The 17,269-nt window shown below is 35.5% G+C and overlaps 1 protein-coding gene across 11 annotated transcripts in view; it reads left to right on the top strand.

The window, feature by feature from the left end:
- The window catches only part of VPS13B (vacuolar protein sorting 13 homolog B), an 806,600-nt gene that overhangs the window by 424,126 nt on the left and 365,205 nt on the right, over positions 1–17,269 (top strand). For 8 of the 11 annotated variants that reach the window (XM_027561445.1, XM_027561448.1, XM_027561447.1 and 5 more), the window contains 3 exons: positions 12,069–12,240; positions 12,818–12,932; positions 15,387–15,528. In XM_027561445.1, coding sequence (XP_027417246.1) covers positions 12,069–12,240; positions 12,818–12,932; positions 15,387–15,528 — 429 coding nt within the window. Of the gene's footprint in view, positions 1–12,068; positions 12,241–12,817; positions 12,933–14,752; positions 14,820–15,386; positions 15,529–17,269 lie in introns of all 11 variants that reach the window. The other 3 variants (XR_003514498.1, XM_027561451.1, XM_027561454.1) reach the window with 3 other exon arrangements.

The following is a 17,269-nucleotide window of genomic DNA, read 5'->3' as shown; positions in this document are numbered from 1 at the left end:
TAGCTTTAACAGTTTTTTTGTGGAATTTTTAGATTTTATAGTTACAAGGTCATGTTGTTAATCAACAGAGAGAATTCTGCTATTTCCTATCCAGTTTTGTTGTCTTTTACTTCTTTTTCATGCCTAATTACTCTGGCTAGGATTTTCAGTAATAATGTTGAATAAGTATTTCACCTAACTTTTTCAATATTAGGTAATATTTTTTAGGTTGAACATAATTTTCTCGGTTGATAATAATTCTGTGTGAAGGCAAACTTCTAGCAGGCTTCAGCTCTAACTAATTTTGTTCAAATAGCAAGAGATGTAATGAAAGTTTGGCACTGTTTTTTTTTTCTGTTTCTGTGTTGTGCTTTTTATGCTATTTTTTTCATCTGAAATAAATGTTAAGTCAAACATTATGAGTTAGAGGTAATTTACCTCTCACTGAGAGGCTTACATTAACTGAGAAGAAACAATGCTAAATGATGATTATATTGTTTCAGTACCATCCATACTTGATGTGGGGTATAAACTTTCCACTATCACCCTATTACCTATTATCTTTTTTATCGTAGCATGACTCTAATTTAAACAACCAGTACCAACTTTGTACCCGTGGTATAGAATAGCTTTGAAACTACTTAAAAGCTACTTAAAAGGTTCTTTTAATATGTGGATATTAAATGATTTAGAAAATCAACTCATTTTGACCAAATGAAATCTGATTTATTATGATACAGGGCATCAGATCAGATCGGATCAGTCGCTCAGTCGTGTCTGACTCTTTGCGACCCCATGAATCGCAGCACGCCAGGCCTCCCTGTCCATCACCAACTCCCGGATTTCACTCAGACTCATGTCCGTCGAGTCAGTGATGCCATCCAGCCATCTCATCCTCTGTCGTCCCCTTCTCCTCTTGCCCGCAATCCCTCCCAGCATCAGAGTCTTGTCCAATGAGTCAACTCTTCACATGAGGTGGCCAAAGTACTGGAGTTTCAGCTTTAGCATCATTCCTTCCAAAGAAATCCCAGGGCTGATCTCCTTCAGAATGGACTGGTTGGATCTCCTTGCAGTCCAAGGGACTCTCAAGAGTCTTCTCCAACACCACAGTTCAAAAGCATCAATTCTTCAGCACTCAGCCTTCTTCACAGTCCAACTCTCACATCCATACTTGACCACAGGAAAAACCATAGCCTTGACTAGACGAACCTTTGTTGGCAAAGTAATGTCTCTACTTTTGAATATGCTATCTAGATTGGTCATAACTTTCCTTCCAAGGAGTAAGCATCTTTTAATTTCATGGCTGCAGTCACCATCTGCAGTGATTTTAGAGCCCCAAAAAATGAAGTCTGACACTGTTTCCACTGTTTCCCCATCTATTTCCCATGAAATGTTAGGACCAGATGCCATGATCTGAGTTTTCTGAATGTTGAGCTTTAAGCCAACTTTTTCACTGTCCACTGTCACTTTCATCAAGAGGCTTTTGAGTTCCTCTTCACTTTCTGCCATAAAGGTGGTGTCATCTGCATATCTGAGGTTATTGATATTTCTCCCGGCAATCTTGATTCCAGCTTGTGTTTCTTCCAGTCCAGTGTTTCTCATGATGTGCTCTGCATATAAGTTAAATAAACAGGGTAACAATATACAGCCTTGACATACTCCTTTTCCTATTTGGAACCAGTCTGTTGTTCCATTTCCAGTTCTAACTGTTGCTTCCTGACCTACATATAGGTTTCTCAAGAGGCAGGTCAGGTGGTCTGGTATTCCCATCTGTTTCAGAATTTTCCACATTTTATTGTGGTCCACACAGTCAAAGGCTTTGGCATAGTCAATAAATCAGAAATAGATGTTTTTCTGGAACTCTCTTGCTTTTTCCATGATCCATCGGATGTTGGCAATTTGATCTCTGGTTCCTCTGCCTTTTCTAAAACCAGGGCATAGAGATGTGTATATTCATTGTCACTATAAATGCATTTCTATATAAATTCATTATAATGAATTCATATTTTCAGTTTTTTTCTGTCTTTTGTTTTAAACATAATTCTTTTATCAGTTCAGTTCAGTAGCTCAGTTGTGTCCGACTCTTTGTGGCACCATGGACTGCAGCACGCCAGGCTTCCCTGTCTATCACCAGTTCCTGGGGCTTACTCAAATTCATGTCCTTTGAGTCGCTGATGCCATCCAGCCATCTCATCCTCTGTCGTCCCCTTCTCCTCCTGCCCCCAATCCCTCCCAGCATCAGGGCCTTTTCAAATGAGTCAGTTCTTCTCATCAGGATACCAAAGTATTGAAGTTTCAGCTTCAGGGTAAGTCCTTTCAGTGAATATTCAGGACTGGTTTCATTTAGGATTGACAGGTTATATCTCCGTGTTATCCAAGGGTCTCTCAAGAGTCTTCTCCAACACTGCAGTTCAAAAGCATCCATCCTTCGGCGCTCAGCTTTCTTTATAGTCCAACTCTCACATCCATACAAGACTACTGGAAAAACGAGAGCTTTGACTAGACAGACCTTTGTTGGCAAAGTAATGTCTCTGATTTTTAATATGCTATCTTGGTTGGTCATAGCTTTTCTTCGAAGGAGCAAGCGTCTTTTAATTTCATGGCTGCAGTCACCATCTGCAGTGATTTGGGAGCCCAGAAAAATAGTCTCTCACTGTTTCCACTGTTTCCCCGTCTATTTGCCATGAAATGATGGGACCAGATGCCATGATCTTAGTTTTCTGAATGGTGAGTTTTAAGCCAGGTTTTTCACTCTCCTCTCACTTTCGTCTACAGGCTCTTTAGTTCCTCTTCACTTTCTGCTATAAGGGTGGTATCATCTGCATATCTGAGGTTATTGATATTTTTCCCGGCAATCTTGATTCCAGCTTGTGCTTCATCCAGTCCAGCATTTTGCATGATGTACTCTGCATATAAGTTAAATAAGCAGGGTGATAATATACAGCCTTGATGCATTCGTTTCCTGATTTGAAACCAGTCTGTTGTTCCATGTCTAGTAAAATTCTTTTATATTATTTATCAAATCTTTTATCTGAATCTTGAGAGTTTAATCATACTGTTACATTTGTAATTCTTGCTCTTAGTAGACTGTTTCTCTATGTTTTTCGTGCTCTTCTATTCAGAGTTCTTCCACTAGTGGGGCTTCATGAGACTCTTTCATAGTATTTGAGGGCCTGTTCCCCAATAGGGATTTCATGAATTTCCTTCTCTGAGGGACTCAAAAGGCCATCACTAACCTGAGACCCTTTTTTTATTAACTTCTTAGTTGGATGTTTTTTGAAACTTTTTTGTAGTGTGAAGTCAAGCCCTCAAACCTATGTGTAACCCAGAGTTGTGTTTAAAAAGTCTCAAAGGTAACTTTTTTCTACTACTTAGGCTAAGACAGATACTGCTTTTTGGAGGGATTTGTTCTGTTGTTTTTTCTAGTTTCTTAAATTGGGTACTTAACTTAATTTGCTGTTATTTAGTTGCTAAGTCATGTCCATCTCTTTTTATGACTCATGGACTATAGCTTGTCATCCTCCTCTATCCATGGAATTTTCCAGGGAAGAATATACTGGAGTGGCTTGCATTTCCTTTTCCATAATATCTTCTTGACCCAGGGATCAAACTCATGTCTCCTGTATTGTTAGATGGAATCTACCTCTGAGCCAGCAGGGAAGCCCCAAAGCATGCATTGACCTTTACCATCAGATGAAATTAGTACTTTATTAATTAGGATTGATAATTTTTTTTTTATCAACAGGGTTCTTATGTGGCACACTGGAACAAGAAATAATGAAGCAGTCTGGTTTTTGAAACTCATATTCATAATTGCCAAAGTTCATTTCCCAGATTAGTACTTTCACTCAGTTCTTTATACTTACTCATCTTAATGTAATGGACTCTTAGAAAAACATGGTTTCTCACAATTCAAGTTTCAAAAATACTGAACCAGCTGCTAAAGTCTTTCTTCCTTGAGTTGCCTTTTGTCAGAGAAACACAGAGATGGCAAGATGGAAAGGAGTATGGAAGGATGAAAGGAAGGGTAGAGGGGGGAAACGAGGGAAGGAAAAGAGACGGAAGGGTGGGAGAAAGGGAGGAAAGCAACAGGTTGGCTCCAGAAATACAACTGCAGTTCAGAACAGAGAAAGAGAGTTGCTAGAGAGAGTTAACATAAGATAAATATACATGGTATAATGGGCATGTACATGAAGTTTTATATATACAAAATAATGCCCACTGTTCAAACTGGTTTTTTAAAAGAAAGTTGCCCAGGGCCATAAAAGGGCTATCATACTTCAAAACCTTTTTTTTCATTATTCTATAAAATAATCATGCTAATATAGATGCGGATACTTAATAGTGTTCAGCATTTTTTAAAAATTAAGCTTTTAATACTCAAGTCTTTTATCCTTAAAGAACTTTATAATATTGAATATTTAAATTGGAGGATGAACATGTACATACTCATAATACATAGGTGGACTGGGAAATTTAACCCATAACTTCATTATTGCTTCCCAGAGAAAATTCCTTATTACACAGAAGGGGGAGCAAATATTTGCTATATAACAAGTTATCCCTGGGACAGTAATTATTACCAGGGACCCAAAGTAAGACTTTACTTGTATACTTGAAAAACATACTTCAGTGTATTTCAGCTGGTTTAGGTTGTCAAAAATTTGTGTTCAGGAAGATGTTCAAAAACTATATAATCATCTTTTGAAATATTATGCCATTTAGCTTGCAAAATCAGTTCAGTTCAGTCACTAAGTCATGTCGGACTCTTTGCGACCCCATGGACTGCAACACGCCAGGCTTCCCTGTCCATCACCAACTCCCGCAGCTTGCTCAAACTCATGTCCATTGAGTCAGTGATGTCATCCAACCATCTCATCCTCTGGTGTCCCCTTCTCCTCCTGCCTTCAGTCTTTCCCAGCATCAGGGTCTTTTCCAGTGAGTCAGTTCTTTACATCAGGTGGCCAAAGTATTGGCGTTTCAGCTTCAGCATCAATCCTTCCAATGCATATTCATGACTGATTTCCTATAGGATTGACTGGTTGGATCTCCTTACAGTCCAAGGGACACTCAAGGGACTTCTCCAACACCCCAACAATAAAAAGTGCCTTTAAAAGTGCTAGTAGTTTGATAATTTGTTTTTAATGACAACCAAGCGGCACTGTGGTAAAGAATCAACCTGCTAACATCTCCAGGAGACACAGTGCATGCAGATTCGATCCTGGGATCAGAAAGATCTTCTGTGGAAGGAAATGGCCACCCACTCCAGTATTCCTGCCTGGAAAATCCCATGGGCAGAAAAGCCTGGTGGCCTACAGTCCATCAAGCCGCCAAGAGTCGGGCACTACTGAGCGCACACACACACACAAAGCAAATATACATGCAGTACACAAATACATATTTGCATAGTTCCCTTATAAATACATAAACTATATTGGAAGCTGTCCTAATTATATAAAATGTTAATTTGAATCTGGCTTTTCAGTTTTTTCCATGAAAGTATAATAGGAAGGACAGCTATTATGAATAGGTATAGTTGGGAAGATCTTCTAGAGAAGGAAAAGGCAACCCACTGCAGTATTTCTGCCTGGAAATCCCATGGACCGAGGCACCTGATAGGCTAGTCCATCAGGTCGCAAAAGAGTGGAACACAACTTAGCAACTAAACAACAAACATTGTGTTGATGAAATTAAATCTGTCCAAGTAAGTTGTGATTTTGCTGCTGCTGCTAAGTCGCTTCAGTCGTGTCTGACTCTGTGCGACCCCACAGACGGCAGCCCACCAGGACCCGCCGTCCCTTGGATTCTCCAAGCAAGAACACTGGAGTGAGTTGCCATTTCCTCCTCCAGTGCATGAAAGTGAAAGTGAAGTCTCTCAGTTGTGTCTGACTCTTAGTGACCCCATGGACTGCAGCCTACCAGGCTCCTCCGTCCATGGGATTTTCCAGGCAAGAGTACTGGAGTGGGGTGCCATTGCCTTCTCCCAGTTCTGATTTTAGGCAAACCATTAAGCATTTTTTCATTTTAACTTTCTCTTATTTATTTATAATGTCTTTGAAATGTCATCTTTATCCACAGCATTTTAAAGAAACAATTTTGAAGCTTTAGAAAAATATAGAATGCTGAATAAATGCTAGAATATTGATTTTAGAGTTCAACAAAGGTAAAAATTGACAGATTAACCACTAATGTTGAAATCTTAGGGTCATATAAAAATTTGAATTGTATTTTTTAATTGATTCTGGAATTCAAATTACTTCAGCAACCTAGATCTTTAAAAAAAATCCAGCATGATCTATATTGTATACCATGGTATATAGCCAATATTTTATAATAACTTTAAATGGAGTATAATCTATAAAATATTGAATCACTATATTGTATATCTGAAACTAATATAACATTATAAATCAACTGTACTCCAGTTATAAATATATATATTTCCAGAAAACAATCCATCATGAAGTGATTCATAGACTCCAGTAATTATTTAAAATGCATTTATTGTCAGTTAAATCCAAAGTGAAAATTTGGGCTAGGGCACAAAATGATTGATGGTGGTCTAAAGGTACAAATTTCCAGTTATAAAATAAATAAGCTATAGTGATGTAATGTGCACTATGGTAACTGTATTTAATAGTACCGTATTGAATTTTCAAAGTTATAGTTCTTAGAAGTTCTCATCACAAGAAAAATAATTTATGACTGTGAAAATGGATGACAACATTGTGTATAGGTACCACTGCTTTCTTATCCATTCATCTGCTGATGGACATCTAGGTTGCTTCCATGTCCTGGCTATTATAAACAGTGCTGCGATGAACATTGGGGTACACGTGTCTCTTTCCCTTCTGGTTTCCTCAGTGTGTATGCCCAGCAGTGGGATTGCTGGATCATAAGGCAGTTCTATTTCCAGTTTTTTAAGGAATCTCCACACTGTTCTCCATAGTGGCTGTACTAGTTTGCATTCCCACCAACAGTGTAAGAGGGTTCCCTTTTCTCCACAGGACTCTGTGGGAGAGGGAGAGGGTGGAAAGATTTGGGAGAATGACATTGAATCATGTAAAATATCATGTAAGAAACGAGATGCCAGTCCAGGTTCTATGCACGATACTGGATGCTTGGGGCTAGTGCACTGGGACGACCCAGAGGGATGGTATGGGGAGGGAGGAGGGAGGAGGGTTCAGGATGGGGAGCACATGTATACCTGTGGCGGATTCATTTTGATATTTGGCAAAACTAATACAATTATGTAAAGTTTAAAAATAAAATAAAATTAAATTTAAAAAAAAATAAGGAAGTTTAGTTTGAACTTTTTTACTCAAGTACTATTTTAAGAATGTCTTGTAGTTTTAAATTTCTTCCTCAAAATAAACTTATTTCATTAAATGTTTGTCTTTAAATGATTTTATCTTCAACATTTAGGATGAAAATGTTATTTAAAATGTAAAATTTCTAGCATTTTTAATGTCATCTACTTAATTGAATAAGGCGGTACGTATAGGTGGTTATTGTTCAGCCTTCGCATGTAAATCAGCACAATAGTTTGTTGTTTGAAATGCTTTTATCATTTCAAAATAATCATGCCAGAAGATGTCGCTAGCTCTTGCTGTCCTGTGTGACTCTTTGTGACCCCATAGACTGTAGCCTGCAAGGCTCCTCTGTCCATGGGATTTTCCAGGCAAGAATACTGGAATGGGTTGCCATTTCCTCCTCCAGGGGATCTTCCTGACCCAAGGATTGAACCTGTATCTTCTGCACTGCAGGTGGATTCTTTACCACTGAATCACTGGGGAAGTCCTAGAAGATGTCTTTAAGTTTTCAATTGTTGGCTTATTTTTTTTAATTCAAATAGTTTTATTATATAAATATAATCCATTAATCTGAGGTCACCTTATATTTGTTGTGCTTATTTATATTTCTGTATATTTACATTTCTAATTAATTATTTGCATTCCAAAAATATATAAAGTTTAAAAACACTAAGGTATTTCTAAGTAGGGTCAAAACTACTATTATTTTTAAATTATTTTGACTATAAAGAATTCACTATAAATGAATCTGGCTTAAAAAAGCTCACTCCTAACAATTGTTTGTATTAAGTAGAAGAGAAGTATTTGATTGTATGATCCTGTGATGATTTATACTTCAAACACTGAGCCATTCTTTTTATGTTGAAATGTTGATAAGGAGCAATATACTTTTCAGTGGATATAGTCCTAGCCTCCTGAATCCTGATCTGAGTGGTGGTCGAGGAACAAATATGAGTGACAGGCTTAAGTACTGAGCTTAAAACAGTTAATTTTTCCCACCCTTCACAGTGGAATGATGAGAGCATAGGTAGTGGAAACCACAGCAGGCCACTTGGTACTGTTGACTTAAGTACAAACAGCAGTGGAAGTGTATAGCCCTTTGGGAAGCTTTGTGACTGAACAAGAATGCTGGAGTTATTTTGATAAGAGAGCCGCAGTGTAGCCAAAAGTCTGATCATCCCTGAGCTCTGAAACAGGCCAAGGATGAAGAACTGAAGCGTTTGCTCTTCCAGATGAACAAAGATACATTCAGTTAGCAAAATAAACTCAGTATTTTAGTCAATTTGCAACAAAATGGTGAAAGAATTGAACTGTATATTTTAAACCTTGGCATAAAGACCTGTGGGAAAATAGTCAGCATCTCCAATTCTGGCTCAATTTTTGCTGTACATTTAGAAATTGAACAGAAAATGAGTGCACAGACATATTTAACAATACCACACAAAATGTTGTAAATCCAAAATGAAAACTGAAACTACATGAAGAAGGAGAGCAAAACTCTCTCTTAGGAGTGCTTGCTTATTGAATTTGAAGCCACAGTTTTCTTAGCGTTCCTGCTCAGTATACTTAGTAGTGTTAAAAATCAAGGTCTTGTTGATTTGAGATTTTTTTTTTTCCCCTGTAATTTCCATTCTTGAGGTTATAATGTTCTTCTGAGTGTTAGAGCGAGAATTTAATCTCTGAGTTCTTCTGCTCAAAGAACCAATTCATAGAGAAAGGCATACTGACTACATTATGTAGTCTTTTACTGAATTTGACTTTGTAAAATGTGTCTTTCTCTGGTATTAGTTTGTGCTTTTCATTAGATGTTGTGTTACTTTAGACAGCTAATGAAAAATCTTCATTTGTATATAGCTTCTCAAATTCTAGGAATTTCAATTTTAGTAGATTTAGGACCATTTATTTTTATTTTGGGGAAATAAAAATAAATTTATTTTTTATTTTTGGGGGGAAAACGTTTAGATGAAAACATCTATATTTATTTTGGGGAAAAAGTTTAGATGCAAACATCACCAGCAATGAGCAGTTTGCTTTTCTTGGTGTAATTGAACAAATAATGATTATACTGTTTTCAGGTGTTAAGACTATAATTTTCTGTCACACTAAATCACAGGACACTATTGCTTTGCTGTGCTTGGTGCCTAGTGAACATGTGCCTGTTGTTTTGTGAAAATCTTCTCTATTTGATCTCCTTTCGGAGATTCAAGGAAATTGAATTTTCTTCTGATTGAAAGTTGTTGTAGAACTGAGGTCAAGGGAAAAACTTCATATAGGATGCACTAATGATGCTAAGGCTGAAACTCCAGTACTTTGGCCACCTCATGTGAAGAGTTGACTCATTGGAAAAGACTCTGTTGCTGGGAGGGATTGGGGGCAGGAGGAGAAGGGGGCGACAGAGGATGAGATGGCTGGATGGCATCACCGACTCGATGGACGTGAGTCTGAGTGAATTCCGGGAGATGGTGATGGACAGGGAGGCCTGGTGTGCTGCGATTCATGGGGTTGCAAAGAGTCAGACACGACTGAACTGTTACCTGCGTAGAGGTCACGTCTTTGGTAACGAACATAGGGTCTTTGGTTTTGTAAGAAGTTTTACTTGTCTCTTCTCTTCAGTTCAGTTCAGTTCAGTTCAGTTGCTCAGTCGTGTCCAACTCTTTGCGACCCCATGAATCGCAGCACGCCAGGCCTCCCTGTCCATCACCATGTCCCGGAGTTCACTCAAAACTCATGTCCATCGAGTCGGTGATGCCATCCAGCCATCTCATCCTCTGTCGTCCCCTTCTCCTCCTGCCCCCAATCCCTCCCAGCATCAGAGTCTTTTCCAATGAGTCAACTCTCCGTATGAGGTGGCCAAAGTACTGGAGTTTCAGCTTTAGCATCATTCCTTCCAAAGAAATCCCAGGGCTGATCTCCTTCAGAATGGACTGGTTGGATCTCCTTGCAGTCCAAGGGACTCTCAAGAGTCTTCTCCAACACTATAGTTCAAAAGCATCAATTCTTCTGCGCTCAGCTTTCTTCATAGTCCCTCTCGCATCCATACATAACCACTGGAAAAACCATAGCCTTGACTAGACGAACCTTTGTTGGCATAGTAATGTCTCTGCTTTTCAATATGCTTAGGGGCTGTCTTATGCTTTGGCTAAGAGATTAGTGGCTTCTGCTCCAAAAAACTACCCATAAAAAAGAGTTATTTTTGTATTGTCTTCTATTAAACGTTAAGGGATGTTTTGTGCTGATAGTTCACTACTCGTCATGAATCCTTAGCATTGGAAGTGAATATTTTTTTGACACTCAAAGCATCAACTAAGTGTTATAGATTCAATGTTTATGGCAAAGTAAATGTGCTGAAGTTATAAGTATGACAGAATGAGAAGGGCAAGAAAGTATAGCATACCAAATTCTATAGGATTGTATCGGTTTCTAAAGTAGTCCACTTGATGGTGATAATTGTACATGCTATTTGTGAATTATGCATTATATGTAATCACTCTTCTATCATGTTCTTATTTAATCATAATTGAGAAATAAATATCATTCTAATAACCATTTTGAAGTGGTGGGTAACAAATTCTGAGAGGTCAGATTACATGACTAGTGTCCGAAGTCCTTATCCTAGTACAGCATGTTGCCTGCCAAACTATACTTAAGTGCATATAACGAGTATTTAAATATATATACATCTTTAAGGAAGCATGCTATGGTGTATTTGATCAGTTCACAGAGAATGGGTTTAGGTTGTCAAGTTGTTTTGAATATTTTCAATGGATAGCAAGGTTGGGATTTAAAAATAAATCCTTAATTAGGTAATCCATGAGTAATCACTGTTTCAGGCACCATCTCTTCCTACCTTTGAGACTGAAGCTGTTTATCTTCAAACCAGGATTTATTTTCAGCTGTTGAAAAGATTAAAAAAACAAACAAACAAACAAAAAAAACATCCAACAGACTTCTTCAGAAAGTTTGTTAGTACCAAAGTTAGGACCTTATACATAACTGGAATTCATTATGTATTTGTTGAATTGAGTAAGCTTATGTTCTCTACCTCTAATTAAGAGACTTCTAACCACGTAAGTCATTTAAAAAGTCTGGCATTGAATCTGCTAACTTTTAAAAGTCCTCTTACTATTAAACTATATGAGGCATGATGCATGCTTTGCTGTTTTTTAAATCATGCTAACTATGGTATATTTTCTATGGTTGTTGTAGATTCATACATAAATGTGCCTTAGTAGGGTTAGACAGACATTTTAATGGCAAGATAGTAAATATTGTAGGCTTTGTGGATCGTAGCATCTCTAAAGCAACTACATATCTCTGCTAAACAGTAGTCATAGGCAATAGATAAATGAGTGATGTGACTGTGAGGTAGTTAAACTTTATTTCCAAAAACAGAGCCAGATTTGGCCCTTGGCTATAGCTATTCTATAAGAAAATACTCATTAGTATGATCCTAACTTGTTTAGAGGAACCTGGAATGGCATGCATGTACACTGAAACTATGAAAATGATATGATTAGTCTATGTTTATATTATTGGCATTATATATAAGCACTTAGGTGATTTGCATTATCATATATAAATTATAAGGAATAATTGCAGGTGGTAAATTTTTACTTATATTTATATAAATGTTTTATAAATATGAATGTGTATTATTTAATATATAAATATAAACATTATTGTTTATTTATATTTACTTATATTTACTTAAATGGTAAATTTTTACTTATATTTATTCAAGTTAAAAACTATTGTTGTTGTTATTTCTTATCCCAGGGAGATTCTGTCCAAGCTGTTGATGATTCACCATTCTCAGATTCTGTTACCTTGGAACAGACTACAAGTAACATTGGTGGATCCAGTGGTCGTGTTAGTCTATGGATGCAGTGGGTGCTCCCCAAAATTACTGTAAAGCTCTTTGCTCCAGATCCTGACAATAAAGGCATAGGTATAGGGTTACTTTTCTACTCTACAGATAAAATATTAAACACTGTTTTTAGAAGAAATTGGAGACCTTGTTTTATTTAATCATTGTCATTTAAGTCAAACATCATTAGATCTAATTCAAGTGATTTCTGTTAGCAGTACTAACGTGGTGCCTATATTACCTCAGTTCTGTCTTGTTTGTATTAAAATTCACTCCAAAAGCCATGAGGTAATTTTTTTTTTTTTATTGTGGTAAAAGTCACCAATATAAAACATATTATTTTAACCGTATTTGTACTTTCTTCAGTGGTCATATCACTGAAAATATTGCAGAGATTGTTGACTGATATTAGATGTAATACTTCATACATTAACTGGTATTTCCCTTATTTTGAAATAAGTATCCTATCTTATTAATTTTGATGCATATATTAATATTAATTTTGTAGTTATTGTAAATTTTTATGTGGTTAGTGAACAGAAACTCTCAGTCCCTCTGTATGTGTCAAGGATATATATGGCAACATTAAATGTAAAATTGAAAGTTTTTATGTTGATTGTGAGCCCTATACTAATTTAGTATTTGCTTCCTATTGCAGAACTTTGTATGGTCAGTGAACTAGAAGATCTCAGTGCTTCAATAGATGTCCAGGATGTGTACACTAAAGTGAAATGTAAAGTAGAAAGTTTCAATATTGATCACTATAGAAGCAAGTAAGTAATGAATAATGAATATGGGAAAAACTATTTTCTTTGACCAAAGTCTGTGAAAGAATTTTTATATTTTAATTTGATTAGTTATTTTAAAAAATATTGTAGTAATTCCCAAAGATGGTTCTTAACAGATATATTAATTTTACTTAGTATCATTCATATATGGAATATAATAAAGTTTTATTTTATAAGCGGGCAAATCTGTTCCTAAGTATCTACCTTGTCATATTGAATGAAATAAGCTTCTTTTACTAATCACTTGACAGTTTGTTGTGCATGTTGTATATTTGCTAAGATGCCTGGGACACAGCTAATGGCTTTGGGTTTTGCTGTGTACTCCTCATCCACTCCCTATACCATTATAGAAGTAGAGCAGCTTCTCATGTTCCTTACAACTTTGAGGACTTCCTAACTCACAGAAGATTAATGTACCTGTGGTATTAATAGATGTTCCTATAACCATATTTTTCCTTTCTAATAAATTTCTACCAAAAGGAGATTATAAATAAGTATGATTTGTTTATAATATTGAATGATGGTAGTAAAAAAATAAAGTTTTAGATATTTTCATAAAGATACATATATAACAACTTATCATCAGTTTTTCCCAAATAAAAATACAGATGCCTTTGGGGTTATTTTGCTTTATAACACTACCCTGAAATGTTTTTTTTAATAATTGAAATATGATTTATATACTGTAAAACTCACATATAGTTTTTAAAAGCTGTTTTCTAAACAGCATCATATTTTCATTTTCATAGTATTTTGGCAAAGAAACAGCCTTAAAGTCCTTTTTTTCCCCGTTTTCATATTTATTCATCAACAATTAAGTGTCTGCAAAAGTACACATTTCTGTACCTTTATGAATGCATTATATACTCTAAAAACCAAAGTCTTTTATAAGAGATTTCTAATTCTACATTTAAACATTTGAGTTTTCATTCTTTATTATGTATATCATTTATGTAAATAACTCTCAACTCTGTCAAAGCCAAAAATTGTGTCAAAATTTCGATGGTAAAAATATTTTGCTGGGTATATATTAAGACCTGTTATAATAGTATTATTTTCCCAAGTTTATGATAATTGTTTCTGTTGGAATAACAGTGAATCAGTGATTGATTTTTGATAATGCAGTGGTTCAGTTCCTTTTGAATGGTATATCTCCATATCAAAATTATCCTAGAAAATATATGTGAATTTTATTTTATTGCTGAAATAATTTCTTGATTATGTGAATATTACAATTTATGTTGTAGATTATCAATGATTTTGCTGTTAATTTTATGTAAGTTTTAAATATTTAGATCGTTTATTCATTCTTTTAATCAAACTGTTTATTAAGTGTATATTATATCCCAAGCACTATGCTAAGCACTAGGGATATAGTGTTCAACAAAAATAGACATAAACCATACCCTTATGGACCTTAGAGTCACATGTGCTTGTGCTTAGTTGCTCAGTCATGTCCGACTCTTTGCGACACCATGATCTGTAGTCCGCCAGGCTCCTCTGTCCATGGGATTCTCCAGGCAAGAGTACTGGAGTCTAAGCCACAAGGGGAGCCCAGAGTCACATGAATGAGATAGAAAAATAACCTTGGTAAATATATAATTTACCATTAAGACAGTTGCCCTCTGCAGAACTACCAGGGTGTGGTGCTAATGTGAATTGTTCTATTGATTGCTTTGTCAGTTTCACGTTTTAGTTCAGTGTAGTACTGTTTACATCATAACGACTTGAAATAGTTGTATATGCTCAATTTCTTAACTCAGAAAAATTGAAGAGAACAGATAAGGTGAACTTATGTTTTCCAGGCCAGGGGAAGGTTGGCAGTCAGGACATTTTGAAGGAGTATTTCTACAGTGCAAAGAAAAACCTGTGGTGAGACTCATTTAGTAATTATGACTTTTTAAAAATATATTATAAACTGTTTATCTTTGTTCTTTCATGCAGTGGGGCTAATGGTTACAAGAATTAGAGCTCAGCAAATTCTTTTTGACCTATTCTTATAAAATTACATTACAAAGTAAAACTATTCCTTTAAGTTGCTTTTGTTTTGTAACCATTTTCCTGTTATAGCAATTAAGTAAATTTTTAATAAGATCAAGGTAGGATTGCTTTTATTAATATACTTTGTCATTAATGTGTTAGTATGTTGATCTTCTAGAAGTTTTTCCTAAGTTTTTCCATAAGTGAGTTCATGTTGGATTGTCCTTTATTATAAATTAAAAGTAGTCATTTACACTAAAAGCAACAATTTTTTGTTTACTTCCATTAACAATGCTTTTGCAGAAGATGGTGCAGACAGAGGCCATACCTAGCAGTGGCTCAAACCTAAACCTTTGCAAACTTGAGCAAAATTAAAACTGTCCAGATTTTTTTTTTTTGCTTATGGCTTTTATTGCTTTTTGTCTTTTCACCTTCTTTGCTCCTGTCCATCACCTCAAGCCTTGGGGAAGAGTGTTGGTCTCTGGGGCAATGTGGAGGTGTCTTCCTTTCCTGTACTGACAAGCTGAACAGACGCACCTTGTTGGTTCGACCCATCAGCAACCAGGACCCTTTCAGTAATTGCTCTGGCTTCTTTCCTTCTGTAAGAAATCATTTTTAAATTACGCTACAGAACTCCCATTAACAGGAACCCAGAGAAGGAATGGAACTATCCATAGAGTCAACTCTTGATTTTTATCTTCCTCTGTATCTTTCGCTTTATAAATGAACTATTATGTATTCTTAAATTATAGACTGTTTGCACTATAATACAGTTTGTTTCTGGGTTACTTGAATATGCTGGTTTATTGAATATAAACTAATTTTATCATCATCATTGGAAAATCAAAGTGGGATGTTATGTATGTTTGTTAAATTGTACATATACTGACTGATCAAGAGTTGACCATACTGCTTTTGTTATTCCTTTTATGATTCTTCCTTGCACTGCTTTTTCCCCTATTATTATGCTGTTTCCTTCTCAGAACTAACTCCAAGTGCCTTATTTATTTGGTGCCTCTTAAGTCTGGACAAGGTTGTACATCTGTCAATTACTAGATGAAAGAGGAATACTAGACTGTATACCAGTGGGTTTTAGAAGTTTAAAACTTTTTTTTCCCCTGGTGGTATAAAATATCTGAATATATTATTAAGCTAGTTCTTTTAAATGATATTTTTAAGTCAATAAAAATACATGTAAATTTTAAATATTGAGTAGATTTTCACAATGGTAATAGAAATCCTCTTAAGAAACTATTAAGTGCAAATGTTATTATTTTCTCAGCATCTGAAAACTAGTATTTATTTCCCCTTTTTTTGTAACTTAAAAGGAATTAAGACATATATCTTTAAAAATAAAGTGTAAAAATTAGCCAAATATTTTAAATAATTGTGTTCTTAGATTTAGTGTTTAACGCGGTAATTGCATAGCAAATAGTAGTTTCTGATTTGATTTTTTAATTTTTTCTAGTCTAGTCTGGATAAAAATTGTCCCTAAATGTGGCCTTTGTATTAATGGACATTCTGTTTAGATTTATTTTCTTCTCTTTAAATGTTCATTAGCATCCGTGAGAAGCTTTCTTAACAATTTTAACATGTATTCATGAAAGCAAACCAAAATTATTGTTAATGTGTTTTAGAATTTTATCAATTTTTCTAAATTTTGAATTTTCTTAACATTTTAATAATTATCATTGGCCTGACTTTCATTTTAAGTAGTAGAAAATATTATTATTACTTTATGAAAGGTAATACTTATTTCAATTCCAGCTAGTATTCATCCATACTTTATGTTTTTTCACTCATTCTACTAGCGCAGGTAGGAATGCAGCACTTTAACACACTTTCTCTCATGGGTGTTTACCTTTTAATACCTACAGTCAACATGTTTAAAACTATCTTTACCAAATCAAAACATTTATACTTTCAAACGCCTTTTATACTATTTCCAGGATTCAAATGTTGCCATTAATTAAGCTTTGAGGTGATTCATCTGGATTATGGTTGGTTCTACCCCTCGACACCTTAATCCCCAGTTGAGACACCTAGAGACAGTGTTGCTGTGGCCTCTCCCGTTGCAGCCACCCACAGCACCCAGGTCCATCTACGTTTGCCCGCAGTTCAGCATCATAGTGATGAGATTGCAATCACTTTTTCTTGTTTTACTGTATTTCCTTTTGTTTTGAGGGTAGAAAGCCAAAAGAGAGGGAAATAAGATAAAATGAAGTGAGAAAGTTGGACAAAGTAAAAGATGTTCTGAGGGCAGGACAATTATATGAAAAGTTATTATATTGCATATCTATTTAATGCTTACTTTACAAGCTCTTTTTAATGGTCAAAAAGTT

The sequence above is a fragment of the Bos indicus x Bos taurus genome, chromosome 14 (genome assembly GCF_003369695.1).
Source record: "Bos indicus x Bos taurus breed Angus x Brahman F1 hybrid chromosome 14, Bos_hybrid_MaternalHap_v2.0, whole genome shotgun sequence".
Classification (NCBI taxonomy): Eukaryota; Metazoa; Chordata; class Mammalia; order Artiodactyla; family Bovidae; genus Bos; species Bos indicus x Bos taurus.
This window is presented reverse-complemented; position numbering and strand designations above follow the sequence as displayed.